General features: G+C 39.7%; 2 protein-coding genes across 2 annotated transcripts; both read right to left on the bottom strand.

Moving 5' to 3' along the window:
- Positions 1–1,780: 1,780 nt before the first annotated feature.
- LOC104555228 (ovalbumin) lies at positions 1,781–7,219 on the bottom strand. Its single transcript, XM_010198546.2, has 7 exons — positions 7,052–7,219; positions 6,393–6,443; positions 4,999–5,127; positions 4,190–4,307; positions 3,257–3,399; positions 2,795–2,950; positions 1,781–2,182 (listed from the first exon to the last, which is right to left on the bottom strand). The coding sequence occupies exons 1-7, from the start codon at positions 7,217–7,219 to the stop codon at positions 1,781–1,783; spliced, it is 1,167 nt and encodes a 388-aa protein (XP_010196848.2).
- A 5,196-nt stretch (positions 7,220–12,415) lies between these two features.
- On the bottom strand, positions 12,416–17,242 carry LOC104555230 (serpin B4). The gene is made up of 7 exons (XM_061995830.1): positions 17,075–17,242; positions 16,516–16,578; positions 15,791–15,979; positions 14,372–14,489; positions 13,839–13,981; positions 12,972–13,139; positions 12,416–12,820 (listed from the first exon to the last, which is right to left on the bottom strand). The coding sequence occupies exons 1-7, from the start codon at positions 17,240–17,242 to the stop codon at positions 12,416–12,418; spliced, it is 1,254 nt and encodes a 417-aa protein (XP_061851814.1).

The following is a 17,242-nucleotide window of genomic DNA, read 5'->3' as shown; positions in this document are numbered from 1 at the left end:
AGGAGACTCCACACCCTCCCTGGGCAGCCTGTGCCAGGGCTACCTCACCTGAACAGTAAAATAGTTTTTCCTTATGTTTAAATGGAACATTTTGTGTTTCAGCCTTCATCCCATTATCCCTTGTACCATCACTAAATACAATAGAAAAAAGTGATGACCCAATCTCCTGACATCCACCATTTATATACTTATAAATATTAATGAGATCCCCCCTCAGTCTCCTACAGACTAAACAGCCCCAGTTCCTGCAGCCTTTCCTCAGGACCATTGATCATCTTGGTGGCTCTGTGCTGGACTCTGTCCAGAAGTTCTCCATCCCCCTTCAACTGGGGCACCCAGAACTGGACACAGTACTCCAGATGAGGCCTCACCAGAGCAGAGTGGAGGGGGAGGAGAATCCCCCTTGACCTGCTGACCACGCTCATCTTGATGCATCCCAGGATGCCCTTGGCCTTCTTGGCCACAAGGGCACATTGCTGGCTCATATTCACTTTACTATCAATTAGGACTCCCAGGTCAAGAAAATTAGTATCATTCTCATGTCAAATGTTTGTGATTTTCTTTTATTATGTTAACAAAAATAAATCAATTTTAAGCATCAAAATCAATAATGTATGATTAGAATGAAAACAGGACATAGTATTGAGCCAATATATCTATATCGGCAGACGGTAATGGACTCACAGGAAGAGAAAGATAGAGACTATTAGGATTCTTATGTATTTCTTAAAAACAAGTTGTAGCCTTGAACTGTCATAGGGACAAAGAAGTCTGGCTGCATTCATGGAATAATATGTACTTGAGTTTTGAAATTCACCTGAGGGCTTTCCAGGGACTAATTGAACTTTACTTGCCAAACAAGCTCAACAAATGGATTATTTTTAAAGCTGTGCTTTTTCACAAAACTCCCATGGAGAAATTGAATACTTTAATACCACTTGCAGGATTTTTCACAAAAATCAAAATGTTTTAAACAAGAATTCAGACAATTTTTTTGCCTGGGCATTCTCACTGGGTTCTGGATCATCTGGATCATCCAGATGTCTATGTTTCAGGCTTTCATTCTACACTTTGTGAGAAGGCATAATTACACCTACACAAAGTCAGACCTCTTTGTGGTCTCAGAAGTGTAAGGGAGACTCTCCATGATTTTGGAAAGGTTCTGCCAGTAATTCTGAATTAGGTGAGGAACTCATGGTGAAAGGACAGTTGCGGTGATGGTGGACATGTACATTTCCCAAAAGCTAAGCAAAAATATTAAAATAGGGACCACTCAATAACCAGCATAGCACAATTTTAGCCACAAGCACCTCATCCAGGCTGGAGCAAAAAAAAACAAAGCACATGTTGCTGGAATGACAACATGGGTTTTTCAGCACGATGCTACCAGGGAAAGGGATGAACACAGCCCGTGGCTTTCCATGTAGTGGACTCTCAAAGACTTGGAGTCATGCCTGCAGATTGCTCCTTGAGTGAAAATCACTCAGCACCTTCCTGGCTGGTGGGTGTCTCTATTCTCTGTTGTCTCAGTCTTTGCTCAGCTCAAGCAATCCTGAAACCAGTGTGAGAATGGAAAGGAGTAAAAATGCTGCTGGTACCTCACCTGCAGGTATCTCTTTGCTGTGGAAGCTTTGCAAATGGACATTTCTTAGATCAGGTTTTCCACTTGGAGATAATATTGAAGAGATGAGATTATACTAAATATTATGGTAGAGGTGTGTGTGTGGTGGGAGGTGGTCTGTTTCTGCGGGGAAAGCAGGTATTATTTCCAGATTTTTCTTTAGGGTGACAAATATCTACCAGATAACAGGATGCTGTTGGTTGGATTGTGTTTGACCAAGAAAAGGAAAGGATGGTCAGCCTTAAACTCTACAGACTCAGAGAAATCTTTGATGTCTTCTGCCACACTCGCTGAGACAACTACTTCAGTACCCTCTTCATTGACTTCCATACATGCCTCATGGGTGGCCTCAGATATTTTCAGGCTCTTTGCTGAAGATATGCCAGACAGATTGGCCGAAGGGCTGAACAGGTCAGTCATACCCAAGGCCATTAAGACAGATGTGAGGTTATATTTTTCCTCAATCTTCATGCGTGGGAGGTACACTTTCACCTTCCTCTTCTGCATCACATTGGGACTGGTCCACTCTGTAATTTTTTCAAAGCTGATTTTGTTCTCAAGCTGCAAAGAGAGACAATGAATGAAATGCCTGGGACATGAATACAAATCAAGGCTGTCATAAAAAAAAAAATCAAACCAGAATGGTTCCTGAAGTGCATTCTGTCAACATCTTTCTCAACTTATTTGCCTCTCCAGTACTGCCTGTGTCACTGTTCTGTTATGCACTTCCTTATCCACCTAACGCATCCCCTTCTCTCCAACTAATCTTCTATCTCATGGGGTAAAACCCAACAGTTTCACAGCCTAGCAAATTAATCAGCGTATGAAAGAGAGAGCAAAAAAAGGCCATGAAAAATTCACCTACAGTTGACAGTACCTACAAAAATGCAAACTCTTCTTTAGTAAGTCTGGTTTATAACATGATTTTTTTAAATTGCTGAAATAAGAATAATGGACTATATAGTGCAGGCTGCATCACATTTTTCCTTTCTTGATTACAGTCCTTTGCCTTTGTTTTGTTAGAATGAGTGCAAGGCTCTCCAATCAGGCCTCTCTCTGCCTGAACACATGGACAGCCTGCCTGCCTGGCAGGTAAATGGGCAGCACAAGCTCTGACACCGGCCAAGCCCTGCTGAAGTGGGAACTCTTCTGCTTCCCCTGGCCAGGCCATACCTGCTCCAGCCCAGAGATATCATCAGGCAGTATCACAAACATGCTCAGCTCTCCACTGGCATATGGAAGCTCCAGGACCTTCAGTTTGTCTGCAGCAACTCTTGCAACTTTGAAGGTGCCATTCTGATGCATCATTTGTACAGGTCTGCTTTCTTCCTGCAAAAACAGAAACATGTGATTCTGTGACTGGGGGGCAACATTTTCTTTAGGCAGGCAAATGAACAAACCCTTTGAAAGGGCCAGGACTCCATCTTCAAGCATGTTGCCTTTGAGGAAAAGCTTTGTCTCCTTTCCTCTCTTGCCTGCTGGTGTGCTCTGGTCAGGCACAGCTCTTGTAAACCTGACAGCAAGGGGTCCAGCTGTATCTCCTGGCTAATGACCACAGCATGTTGTAAGTAACACCCAAACTGTGCTGGACAACAGCCTGGCTTCCTGGCCAAAAGCACTGTCCATGCCCCCTACCTCTGTCACCCTGAAGGGTGCCGCCCAAGTGTCTTCTTCTTTAAATGCTGTCTTCCATATCCCTTTGAAGTAAATGGCATTCACAAAGACAAGGGCAGTATCAGGACCAATAGAGCCTGGTTCAAGGAAACCTTGGATCTGTCCTTTAAGAAAAAAGCAGGGCAGAGAGTGGTAAGCTTTGTGGCAGCAGTCTTGCATTTTGCAGGTCAATCAACACAGTACTGCATGACTTGACTTCCTCTTCTTCCAAGGTCTGCCTGTGGGATTCAGATTTATGAGGATGATTAAATACAAAACAACTGGTACCTGGCCAGAAATTTCTCCAAGAAGATAGGGAGGTTCACCATCAGTAGACATCCCTAGAAATATTTCTAACCCATGCTTGGAAAAAGTTTTATGTAGAAAAGAAGGAACAGGAGAGGGAAGCAGTCAGGTAGATTTTCTGTTTCTCACTGTGCTTTTCTCACACTTCACTCTTGTTTTTCTTCCCATCTCAGCACAATAAATGTACACAGGGTCCTAAATCATTGCTTTCCCACCATCAGCCTCATGCATACATTATTTTCCCTAGAAGCTCACTTCTTATCCATCCAACATATCCTTGGAAAACTATGGCAGTCTTCCACAGAAGCTGTGACAAACCTTGCATGAGTTGAGCTCTCCAGACACAAAAAGTATGTTTAGAAAGTGTGCATATCCTGGCTCCTCTGCCTTTGCCAGATATGTTTAAAACACACCACATAGATGCAATTCCTTTTCCATAGGAATTATCCACTAATAATGAATAATTACCCACTAATAATGAATAATTGCCCACTAATAATGCATGGGGATGAGAGAAGGAAATCTCTCCTCTAATGTTTAGTCTTTCCAGAAGTTGTTCAAATACAGTTGCAAGAGGGAAGTATATTTCAAAATCTTATATGACCTTACCATTTGTCTGATTTTCCACCCAGGAATTAATGAGCTGTCTGGTTTGATCTGATGCTGTTTTGAAGTTGACTGTTTCCAAACCTCCTCTGTAGAGCTTCTTTACACATTTTAAATAGATCTGGAAAGACAGCAAGTGTAGCTACCAAAATAGTCATGTTTTTTAAAGCAGCATGAAGATGAAATAAGATATGGCTAGAAGGAATTTTGTAGGATACCATGGTTAAGCTGTTCTTCTTTCTTACTTCCTGGAATAATCTGCTAAAATTGGGCCAGAAAAATTATTTTGACCCCTGACAATTTCAGATCTGATAATTTAATTAGTTAAGAGTATTTGTTAGAAATGTTTAAATATTTTTCCTGAAGACAGCCTGACATGTTTCAGGTTTGTTTCTGTGTGTTTTGATATAGTTATATCTATTCCTTTTTTAAAAAAACAAAACAAGCAACATTTTATTTTTAAAAACAAGAAGTGTCTTTGATGTAGAGTATTTGTGTCTTGTGTTTTGAAAATGTCAAATGAAAGATTTTGACTCTTAAAATGAAAAGGCTTTGGTTGAGAAAGTTGGGAGAGGGGAATTATGGTATCAAATAATTTGATTTATTATTCCATTTGGGTTTTTAATAGACCCATCTTTTTGCCTGGAACTGCTTTCTGTTCAGGCTACTGTCAGGGTGGTGGCAATAGGGAAAGCTGTAGAAGTCCATACCAGTGGGGATCACTGCATTAACAGTTTACCTACTCTGGCCAGTCCTCCTGATTACAAGTTTATACAGGGTTTAGGAAGAAATCACTCTAATATGCAACTCACCGGCTGGATTGGACATGTCTTTTCAGCATAGAGTCTGTTGGCAACATGCAGTGAATAATTGACTTCTGGTGCAGTGATATCAGAGAAAAGTTCTTTAAACAGTAAGTGGATATTCACAGACTTGCCACACTGAGTTGTTGATAGAAGATAAAAAGGTATAGCCGTTAGCTTATTTTACTAGGAAGAGAATTCCTTACAAAGTACAAGGAACGTGGGAAATCACAAAGTGTTTTGATATTTATGCAAGTGAATGTGCACTACAGTCTAAAAGCTCCATGGGAGGGAAGTTTAATACAGGCAACTGATGATGTACAATTAACCTATAACAGAGCATGGTGCTCGTTCTAAGTGGTAACATCAGAAAACCTCAGTAGCAAATCTGAAACCATATGGTTCAGGAGCAAGTTGACAAAAAGAAGAATTCAGGTGCAAATGATTGCAATTGTTGAGCTGTCACAAATACAGAGCCTCTAGTTTCCAGCTTCTGCGTGCACTTTCATGGCACCTTTCAGCTGAAGCTGCAGGTGAGAGGTGAGTGCTAGGTGACAAGGGTATCAGGAAGTGTATCATAACACAGTGAAAAAATAGATTGTCTAATGCCCCAAGACCAGTGTTCCAGATGCCACAGGCTAAAAGCACTTCAGAAAAAGGCAGAATGATAAACAGTGGCTGGGATTTCATTTTATGAGAAGGAGATTGTATTGAACTGCTCCTTTCCAAATGCTTAACCAGCCACTAAATGCTGTAGCTGATATTACTTTTTTTCTTCTTTATTTAAAAACAAAAAAAGAAAACCAAAACCATCTTCTTCTTTTCAAGCTCCCCCTTATGCTTGTGGATCTGAAATAGATGGGGACAGGCCTGGGAGCAGGACTTGTGTTATCTTTACAGAGGCAGCAGATTGACACAAAGAAAGCACACAATTGGTATGAAGGTACTGGAATGCCTCATGGTGTCCTTGGGGTAGCAGTGGGAGTTGGAAGCCAGAAAAGTCCCTGTATTTTTTTGGAAGAATGTGGTTACTTCCCAGCCTTTGAAGTTTCTGAGTTCTTTCTTTCAAAGTGTATTCCTGCCCCACTTTGGACTCTCAGCTGCAAGTCTGACTTCTGTACTCTGGCTCCAGCTGCTGAACACTTTTCAAGTGCTGTCCCCCAGCAGCACTTGTAGGTGTGCAGATGCTCATCTACACAGGAAAGCAGCCTGGTACCCAAAGCATCCTATCCTGTCACTTTTTCCGCTGCAACATGTACAGTCTGTCTTTTGCTGGGGTTTTCTTTGACTTTTAAATTAAGAACATTATTAAAGGTTTGAGAAGGTATTGAAGCATGGTCAGAACAGTTTGTTCTCAGGAGAAAAATGTGAAAGAAACATGAATGTACCTTAGATTTCTGTACCTTGGTCTGAATGGTTCCTCCAAGTCCTGCAATTTTGTCAAAGCGAAGAACCTGCAATTGAAAGTAGCAATAGAGGTATTTAAGTACATAAGTCCACTGAGAGTCACCAGTGTTTGTGTTGAAACTACATCTGTTTAGCACATAGATGAACTGAGAAGTTTAATGTGAGCTTTAAATCATTTTTTTACTGCACGTGCCACACAGAAAATTTGTGGCTACGATTCTCACCTTGGATCTCTTCTTTTCCAGCTAGTGGTATTCAGTCTGTAAACCAGCTACCACCACAATCTAAAAATATTGTATTTTTAGCTGTGACTCCTTTTTTTTGTACGTTTCATCTCTTGCATATTCTAAGTTGTCCTTTCCACCTGGAAAGAATCAAGCCTGTGAGATAATATAAGCTGAAGCAAGAGACCTGCCTTATCTATTCTTCAAGGCTACTCTTTCTTAAAGGAAATCAAAGGCCATTCTTGCCCTTCAAGGGGAAAAGCAATCATAAATAAAAACAGCATCAGATCCAAACCTCATGGTTTGGAGTGCCAAATATGACTGTGTGACTTAGTCCCTTCAACTGGAAAACATCTCAAAGATGTAGATGGATAATCTGTTGATGTGTTGAAAGAGATCAAAAGGAGTTTGTGTCCATTTCTGCAACTTACCGTCTCCATCTGCTGCTCAGTGTTACCTCTTGCTCCCAGATAAACCATGGCCAAGGTTGCAATGATGTTCAGTGGGGAATAGAGGATGTTGCCATTGGCATGATGGACTTTCAGCTCTTTGAATACATCAAAAGAAAATTCTGCATTTGCTGCACTGATGGAGCCCATTATGAAATCAATGTTATCTGAAGCAAACAGAAACATGACTGTGTGGTGGTGATCTGTAGGACTTGTTTTTAAAACTACTGTCAGTAACCCAGAAACTGCTAGGTCATTGTTGGTTTTGTGATGCTGAACCAATGAATGATGTGAAGCCTGGAAATTCTGTGGTCATTACAAATATTGTAACTCCTGACTCATTTATCTCTGAATACATCTTTGTTTTCTATCAGCAAAGTACTAGCTCAGCATCAAGATAATGTCTTGTACTTGCCTTTTAGGAAACAGATAGTTTCATCCATGCTTCAATATGATGATGCTAAACAGACGTTCCTCTATGGCCACACAGAGTACTCTGAATGGTGTTTGAGACAATAAAAACTTCACACTTTGTTTCTTCTGTGCCTGTTCTGGACCTTTTAATCAAGTGTAATCAACTTACATACTCTTAGTGTGCTTTTTACTGTTGCTTAGTCAACCAGCCACAAATTTGGAGGTTGCTTTCCTGTAGTTTATAAGAACAACAGGAGTAAATTGCTCTGTAAACCCAGTCAGTTGCTTTGATGCAGAGCTATAGATTTAGGGGCGTTCTTTCCTGTAGTCCCATTTTTTACATTTAATCTCCTTTGATGCTTTTTTGTTGAGAAAAAGAACAAGAATGTATGTCATAAATACGGGTTTGGGCAGTACAGCTTCAAACAGCACAGACTTGCATTCATTCAGTCAGGTGCAAGTCCTGCCCACGCAAACGAATGTGACATGTTGAGGACATTCATTGAAACCTGCAGTCATTCTTTCTTTTGAATCTAAGACAGTTGTGTACTGTTCTTTTATCTCTAAAACAATTAAAGTTGGAGGAACAGCAGCATATCTGTAGTTTGGAGCAGATGTGGCTGATTCTGAGACCTGAGAGACATCTGGTGCTAACAACTGTGGAACCACTCTACCTGTGTTCTCTAGAGACTGAGACTGAGACAAGAGAAATGCCTTTATTCCCAAAATAATTACTAAAATTATAAAAGAATAGGGTTTTTATGTGATACCAGATTTTCAATGGAAAAGAGATAGTTCTGCTCAAAGCTATGGCATACAAACACTCATATTTGGCACACCTAGAAGTATTTGACATTTAAACCATATATTGTTTAGGTAAGGTAAAATTATTGCCTATGCTGTCTTTTTACATACTTATCTTACCTTAAAATTCTTAAACATAATGTCACCTTTTTTCTGTACAAAAGAACACAAATTAGAAATTACATTTGACTTGGAGAAATACTTACCCCACAGACTTCAGAGGCATGTAATAATCCAGCTTGCTGGCTGAACCTAAACAGATTCTCTGAGTTCTTGGTAATATATATATTGTACCATTTGAGACACTCCCACTGTTAGCCTCAGAGGAGTCATCTTTTGAGTCACCACCTTTCGTCACGATCTTTTGATTCATTGCCCTTTGAAATATTGAGTAGACCAATGTTAGGCTGGTACTCTGTCTACAGCAAGTCTACCTTTATTTAGTGAAGTAAAAACCTAATTAAAAAAATATAATTTAAACTTTTGTTGTAACTTGCAAGTCTGTACCAAAGCCATTTGAGTTCAAGTCTAAGACTATGTTTTCTGCGGTTCTTTGTAGTCTATGCAATAATGCAATTGGGCCATATTAGGTAACTTGAGCCAAACGAAAAACGGGAGCAAGAAATAGAGGGAAAAGAGTGTTGCAAATATATCCAGCAAAACATCATACTTTTTAAATTAACCTAGCTCTAACATCAGATCAGGTGATTCTTGCAGTCAAGTGAAGCTAAACATACCAAAATATTCCAAGACCAAAATATTCCAAGAAAATAAGACTTAGTCATAGTGCAGTAATGAGCAAACAGTTTTCACCTACAGATAAACTACAGTTTATCATTAGTGAACATCCACAGCTATAGCTGAGGAAAGAGTCTTGTGTTACCAGAGAGTGAAAAAAAGTACATCACTACCTAGAAACCTAGCTGTTTCTCCTCTTGTCACCCATGAGGCACTGTGAGTACAGAATGTACACAGTGCTCCCACCAAGTGTGAAGGGGAAAGTGGACGCTGGGCTAACTGCTGAAGGTCTTGTATATACGCAACAGCTCACTACAGCATCTGTGCGGTGGAACAGAGGGAAGTTCCTCACAGTGACCATCTGATGTTGTCAAATAGCACAACTCTAAGCAGAGCCAAATGTGGGACAGTCATTCTATTCAGAGGGATTTCAAGTGGATTTTTTCCATGGAAGAACACACTCAAAAGTTTGGTTTTGTTTTTCAAGACCCGAATAGTATTGGAAGGTATTTTGGTCTGTCAAAATGCAGAAGAATGTTCCTGGAGTTCCAGAATTGGTGCATTCTATAGCTTGTACTTGTTAAAAGTACAGTCAAGTCTATTTCTGTATCTAGATGAGCCCAAAGTTTTTTACCTGAGCTCAAACTGTAGGATTTACAGCACACATGGGAGGGAGAGGAGAAGGATTCTGAGAAGAAAGCATGTTTTGCTGCAAGTTCACTTTGATGAAAACATTCAGAATAGCAGCATTGAGATTAACTAGAGGTCTCAGGGTGGGCATGGCAGAGGAGGAGATTAGAGGAACAGCCAGGAATTACATATTTGCTAGGGCAAAATATGTAATATTTGTAAGTCAGATTCCAGAGTTTTCACATATTCAGAAATGGATTTTAACTAGCCAGTAGGATTTAAAGGATGATTGAGGGTCAATTTTTAATATTAATTCTCCTCAGGTCATGGCAACAAGGCCCACAGTACATGCACAGGCCATTCTCATAGATCTTCCAAACCTACCTTCTTACTATGGCAGGTGAATAACTACAGAATCTGTCTGCAGGAACATTCATGGTCTGTTAGACAATCATAATACACAATATCAAATATAATTCAATTCTAAAAAGCTATTATTCTTCATTGAATAACCCAAATCTGTCATCTGTAAAGGCCATAGAAGTGGACAATAGAAATCCCAGATCTGCACATATTAAGTCAGAGAGCATACAGCAGTAAGTGCATCCTCTGTGAAGGGAAAGGGAGCTACTTTACCCTTAACCGTGTATTTTGTTTTGCTGAAATGCAGGCATCTATGTGCAGTTTTGCAAACTCAGAACAAGCTTTTCATCTGAGGATGTGATAGCGATGATGAGGATGGGAAAAACTGAAGACAATAAGCAGCTTTACTCTCACCTTGTTCCATGTTCTTTATTCTGTGAGCTGGGCTGTCATAAATTTTGCTTTATCCTACCAAATTCATGGTGCACAAGGCCACAGGTTTTGTGTGGAAAGAGCTGCAGTGTGTATCTCATTCTCCCATTTTCACATGTTCACATTAGCGTTCCAGAACTGCTCAGCAGTTTCTCAAACATAACTTTGGAGCTTCCATGAAGAGCTTTCCTGGGCACCCATACTCCTCTGTACACTCTGGTTCAAAGTGTCTGTCTTGTATGGACCTTTGTGGAGCATTCAACTGAAGGACACAATCCCCTCTGCCAGCTCTTTGCCTAATGTCTAAGATATTCTCAACAAATATTTTATTGTCCCAGCTCCTCTAAAAGTGGGTATGAAGGTGTTTCTGATGTGTTCTTCCAGTTAGTATATTTGCCTTCTTTTGGACACTCTACATCTCATACATGTGCAGCGGCACAGTCACCACAACAGTTCTCCATACAGGTAAGCTGTTTGAATGCCTGGTAACTGCTCAGTTTCTGAATTATGCTAGCTACCCTAATGTGAAAAAACTGCTTTGTCAAAGGCAGGCAAGTTAGTTTAAAACACCCAAAGTAAATGAGGAAGAGAGGAAGTTTGATTCCACCAGCAGTCATGGATGGGGCAGTCCAACTTACCCAGAGGGTAGCCTGTCACTACACATCCTTTGGTATATTTTATGGTTTTTTTCTATGCTGAATGTTAGTGCAAAAGTGGCTGCAAGAGCAGCTCATGAGCAACCAAAAATTTTGACCCAAATGGGTTACCATAAGTAGTCATCAGCAGACAAGTGGTCCTTTGTATCGTTGCCTAGTTAAGGGATCGGATCTGGGGAAATCAGACACTTATGACATTCAAAAGCTGGGAGTGTACTACTCTCAATGACATTAGACTGACTCTGCCATGTACTAAAACACTTTTAATTCCCTGGTGAAATCAAATGCAAAGATAAGCAGTAGGTGAGGTTCAGGGTTTACCTATCCAAATGTCAAGTTGTCCGGTGCCTAAACTTAGATTCATGAATATTTTAAAATGGGAGGTAGATATCAGTGTCACTTATATTTTTGAAAGGATTACCATTATTTTACTTTCCATATTAGATTGTTTCTCTGTCCACTTAATTCTGCAGCCTACTACATTTTAGTTTGCAATGGTTTTATTATGGTAAATAGAACAAATAAAAGATATGCATCAAAAAACTACCACAAAAAATTTTTACTTAGCTTTTTATGCTAGTGAAGAATAAAACAGATGGAACAAGAAACTCATGGTATCTGAGGCACTAAAAAAGATGAGTTTTAGAAGTGAGAAGGACTGACCACTGCTTAAAGTTTTATGTAGGAAGTGTCTAATTCATTGTAGAGGAGGCCTTGTCAGAAAAGTCCTTCCATTATGCTGAAACCCTGTTACATGGAAGTTCATGAAGAGGTTCAAAAACTTTCTAGCACATACAGGATTTTTCACAGAAAGAAATAAGCAATGGGTCTGCCCTACTTGAGAACAAGAAAAATACCCCAGAGAAGACTTCTGCTTTCTGAGAACAAATCCCAAGAGTTCCAGCTTGAACCATTTCTTCTGTTTCTTTCATGTGACAGAATATATCTCTCATCTTTAGAGCACCAAAATCATGGGTTTATTGGAGACATGCTGCATTAGGAAAGGTTCAAAATGAGATTTTCTATGCAGATGTCTCTAGAGGCCTACAGCTCTTTGACAAATTCCACATAGTGTATTTTAAGGCAGATGTTATTTTAGTGAGGTGCCCTAAAAGTAAAACATACCTGAAGCTGATGTTAGAAACCAAATAGTCAATGTTTTGTAGGTTTTTATCTCTAATTTGGCTCTTATCAGATAGTCTTTTTTTACAGCAAAAGGATAAAGCCTATAAAAAATGTGCTCATCTTTTGTTCTCAGTGCTTGCCAACAGGGATGTCACTTAGATCTAATTTCCAAAATAATCTCCACTTAAGGGGAGGAACATCTTCCAAAGAAGACAATGGTGTTGGTTGGGTTGTGTCTAATGAAGAAGAGGAATGGGTGGTCAACTTTGAACTCATAAGAAACTGAGTGGCACAGAGGCACTAGAGCAAGCCCCATGGCACCAGCTGCTTCAGTGCCCTCTTCATTGACTTCCACAAATGACTTCTGGATGGCCTTGGACACAACCAAACCATCTTTTCTAGAGATTCCTGACAAATCAGCTTTTCCCCAGTGAAAAAGGTTCATCACTCCCATCTCCTGGAGAGTTTTGTTGAGGACATAACTTTCCTCCATCTTGAACCGAGGCAGGTACACCTTCACTTTCAGCTGTTGCATCCTAGCCAAGCTGGTCCATCCTGCCAGTTTCTCATATGTGAGGGTACATTCAAGCTGTAAGGCAGTATTGACAACAATGATTGACACCATAATGAATGGAAAGAAAAGATAATAAGGTTCAGCTTTTCCCACTTCTGTTCTGAACACATTGGAGCAATATTTATGGCCTTTTATGTATTAAACTAGAGAGAAAAAGTAGAATTACCTTTTCTAGGCCAGTAAAATCCTCAGAGTCAACTTCAGGAAGCAGAATGAACATGCTCAGCTCATTATTAAAGTATGGGAGCTCCATCACTTTCATTTTTGATTCGTCTATGAAGGCCATGTTAAAATAACCTTCTTGAAACATCATCTGCACTGTTCTTCTCTCATTCTGGAACACATGAAACATATTAAACAGAAAATAAAGAAATGATCACCCTGGTTTTAACTGGTATTGAGATTAGACTTCAGCCCAGAAACATTACTTATACTAGTCACGGGTTTAATGCATTTGTAGCATTGATGTGTACCTCTCCTAACTGTAGCTGCAAAAAAAGTTTTTCATTTTAGAAGCATAAAACCTGCTTTTCCGTTTCTGCCAGATTACTTACAGCTCCCTTGATACATCCCTCTATTTCTTTCTGGCATGTTAGATGGGGAAATGGATGCATCTGACGCAACCACAAATCATGTATCTGTTAAGCTGAGATTATTTGTCTTTAGCTCATTTTGTTCTGAAAACAAACATTGACCTGTTGGTAAATAGTAACAGAGGAACAGAATCCTCAAATTCGGTCCCAAAACAGACTGGTTTTGGAACAACATCCTTAGTTGTGAAATCCTCAACAAAGTTAGTGCATGTACACAGCAGCTTTCACCCAACCAGGATCTCAGCTTCTGATATGAGTTGATTGAAATGGTTACATATTTGGTGACTGAACTGAAGATGTACCTTTCTATTGATCTAGCTGAACACTAGTGTTTTGTCACGGAATAACAGAGAGGAGGAAAGCTCCCATCTGTTGGTATAGGAGAAACAGATATCTGTTTTCTATTCCCCCATCCATTTCAGGTCCTGGTCATACTGTACCTTGTTCAGTTGGAAATACATTTCCTTAGTGTCTTCTTTCTTAAATTCTACTTCCCACTTTCCTTTAAAATGGATAGCATTGACCAGGACAAGTACAGTAGAGGGATCAATAAACCCAGCAGCAAATAGATCTTTGATTTTACCTTTAAAAATAATTAAGAGTTAAGAAGAATTATTACTTTCATTAGAAACAGAGAAGACACTGGAGAAAAAAAATAAAGGTCTTCTGGTGGTCACAGGGCTTTGTTCCTTGGACAGAAAGGACTAATAATAATAGTTTCTTTAAATCTGAAAAGTAGAATAATCCCATCTGATAAATAACAAAATGTTGATGTACAGCTTTCGAAGCCAGGAATTTGAGGCATTTTTGTGCTTCTTTCTATATTTATTTCCTACTGAGAAAAAAAAAGTGCACTGTTAAATATATAAAAATCTTCTTACCTTTGGGAAAGAAGCTGGCAGCTGAAATTCAGACATGATATTCTTAATTGGCTCAATTTCAAACAAAACAATCTGAACATTATCTTCCTTACCATTTGTTTCATTTTCCACCCAGAAGTTAATCTTCTCTCTGGCTTCTTCTTCAGTGCATTTAAAATTGACTGGTTCCAGTTCCGATCGATAGAATTTCTTTGTGGAATCTAAGTATTGCTGGAAAGTGCAGATGACAGAAATTTATTGCAATGTGATCATTTTATAAGATAGAAAATTTCATGGCTTCAAGATAATTTCATGTAGCAGACCAGCAAGAAATTAATAAGTAAAAGGCATATAGAAGAAAATAATTGAAATAACTCAAGTACTCAGTTTTTAGAAAGAGATTATTTATTAAAAATATCTTTGCAAATATGTTTTTCTATATGTTCAAACTGTATTGAGCAGCAGAACTGTCTCAGCACAGTAAAAAATATCTAATATCTAAACGTGGTACCTTTCTTTAAGCATAGCCTGTCTTCCTCCAAACACCAGTGAAGAGGGTTGCCTTATTTTGAACACATAACTTGGACTGATAATATCCCAATAAGATAAGTGTGTGTATATACATTTGTGTGTGTGTGTGTGTGTGTGTGTGTGTGTATGTGTGTGTGTGTGTGTGTGTGTATTGCTGCATGTAAATATATACACTGTAAAACTTGCAACTTGTGTTAAATATAAAATTTTGCAAGGATGCTGGTCACCTTTTTTCTGGTTCTGAAAATCTCTTTTTAACTAAAGTACAAAGTTTTGGAAGCAAGATGAAATCCTTACCTGAAAGGAGAGAGGTGGTTAGGGAGCTAAAACAGTACTGTTTTAAGCAATATTCTTATAAACACCTTAAGTCTGGTTTGCTGAGGAAATAATTTGTATGCACTTGTGTTGCCTAGGCTGTCAGTCTTCCACAAGAATGTTCTGAGACTATCAATTCTACTTAGATTAGACTAACTGAAGAAAATCTGAACTATGCTACTTTCTTCTAAGCCTTGTTTGAAAAGACAGCAGGAATCAGAGTCCCATATTTGTATAGACTATGAAGGAGAAGTTAATGAGTGAATACAAATATTAGATTAGAAATGGAAAAGAAATTGAGGCAGGGGGAAAGTTGTCTGCTTTGTTCCTTGGATAGAAATGACACAGCAAGTGCCAGCTCTTACATGCTGTTTGTGTGGGAAGGATATATTGACGATGATTAATGCTGTCACATTTTCTGGAACACCCAGGGAGAGCTGTTACCGTAGATCTTTATATAAAAGCTTTAAGTCACAGCTTCCCAATGCACTGCCACTCCTCCTGTCTAACCCCTGGGCAACTGATGCTAAGGCTCCCTGACTTCAAGAGCTGTGGAGTGCAGTCATTTGGCAGTATATCCTGACAGCACTGTTGTGCTTTATTTCCCTTGGTACTTTGTGATGGAAGAAGTTCTGCTGAGCTTGTAACTTCCAGGAGCTGTTAAAATAGACACCACAGCCACTAACCTGGAAGAACGGGTAAGTCACTTCTCCAAAGAGCCTGTTGGCAATGGTCAGAGAACAACCCGGTCTGGGTTCACTGACTGCAGACAACAGAGCCTGGAACGCAGAATGGACTCCTCCAGCTTCTTCACACTTCAAATAGGAAAATAGAAGGTTCATGGTAGGCTCAAGTTTCCCTGTGCAAAGCTGAACCTGAGGGTGAATTGCAGCCTCTCTCTGTATGAGACACCTGACTCCACCCAGTTGATACAGGCATTGGAATAAATGTACTAGGACACCACCTCCAGCTCCCCTCGTACCAGATATACAGAATTACAAACCCCCTTTCCTTCGGGCCGACACTAGTCCATCTCCCAATCACGTTGTATACCTTCAGTTACAGCTCTGTGCAAACTGAGCAAAAGTCTAGGAGAAGTGATCTGCAAGGTACTTTTGCTTTGCCCTGTAGGCAAACCTTTGCAGGTGGCAATTTAAGCAATGAACACATTTTAGATTGATAGTGCTGTTTTGGTTAGAAACCTGTAATGAGAAGGCTTAGCTGTTGAAACGTGTAATCTCCCAAGGCTCCCTAAATAACTAATAAAAGAACAGTAATAAGCAGGTCTGCAAATCTAGACAGAGAGGCTGTTCAGCCCTACTGTGCTTTCTGATTAAGTGATCATTTGCAAAGAAAAGGGCTGACAAACCAGCACCTATTGCTTCATCTCAGAGCTGCAACCACGTCTTACCTTCTCAGAAGGGTATGTGTTTCCCTGCTTTGTGCTGCTCAAAACTTCACTGAAATGAAATACCTGGAATGTAAACAGCGGGTGAATGCAGCTGAGTGACAGTGGTACCTCAAGGCTAGAACAGAATATTACAAGCCAAAATGTAGCCAGACACAGAAAAGTCTCATTTATCCTTTATCATGAGATACCTGCAAACGAGCAGGAAGTTTTTGCAGAAGGTGAGCTCATTAAATCTTTTGAATCTTTCTTCTTAAGAAAGAAGACTTTGGGTATCCAGAGAAGACAAAAGACCACATCAAAGGGAGCCACCACTTCTGAGCCCTGGAGAGTGGAGGGATATCTCCAAAATGCTTTAACAGTGATATATTAATTGAATGATCAATTACGGTAACAGCATTCAGTCTGAAAAAGTTTGTTATTAGTAACAGCGTAAGAGAGGGTATTTTTAAGGGATCTTCTGTGTTCATCAGTCTTTTGGATTCTTAGTAACTAGATCCGATGGTACTACCAGCCTCTTGGCTGACGTCACCATTCCCTTTTTAGAGCAAAGGAAACCCACCTTCTCAATCTCTTTGAGTGTGTTGCCCCTGGCTCCAAGGACAACCATCCCAAAAGCAGCTGAGAGACTTAATGGGGAGAAGAAAATGTTCTCATTTCTTTTTCTTTTGCTCAACTCTCTGAAAAAATCGAGACAAAACTTGGCATTGGCTGCGCTGAGAGAGCACAT

The sequence above is a fragment of the Colius striatus genome, chromosome 4 (assembly GCF_028858725.1).
Source record: "Colius striatus isolate bColStr4 chromosome 4, bColStr4.1.hap1, whole genome shotgun sequence".
Classification (NCBI taxonomy): domain Eukaryota; kingdom Metazoa; phylum Chordata; class Aves; order Coliiformes; family Coliidae; genus Colius; species Colius striatus.
This window is presented reverse-complemented; position numbering and strand designations above follow the sequence as displayed.

What these genes read in the sequence shown, in the direction of transcription:
- LOC104555230 (XM_061995830.1), bottom strand. Translation starts at nt 17,242, where the DNA reads ATGTGCTCTCTCAGCGCAGCCAATGCCAAGTTTTGTCTCGATTTTTTC. An exon ending in ACACATACCCTTCTGAGAAG is followed by an intron (nt 15,980 to 16,515) that starts GTAAGACGTGGT and finishes ATTCACCCTCAG; the next exon opens with GTTCAGCTTTGCACAGGGAA. An exon ending in ATTTTACTGGCCTAGAAAAG is followed by an intron (nt 12,821 to 12,971) that starts GTAATTCTACTT and finishes ACTGCCTTACAG; the next exon opens with CTTGAATGTACCCTCACATA.
- LOC104555228 (XM_010198546.2), bottom strand. Translation starts at nt 7,219, where the DNA reads ATGGGCTCCATCAGTGCAGCAAATGCAGAATTTTCTTTTGATGTATTC. An exon ending in CTGAGCAGCAGATGGAGACG is followed by an intron (nt 6,444 to 7,051) that starts GTAAGTTGCAGA and finishes TTTCAATTGCAG; the next exon opens with GTTCTTCGCTTTGACAAAAT. An exon ending in ATATCTCTGGGCTGGAGCAG is followed by an intron (nt 2,183 to 2,794) that starts GTATGGCCTGGC and finishes CTCTCTTTGCAG; the next exon opens with CTTGAGAACAAAATCAGCTT.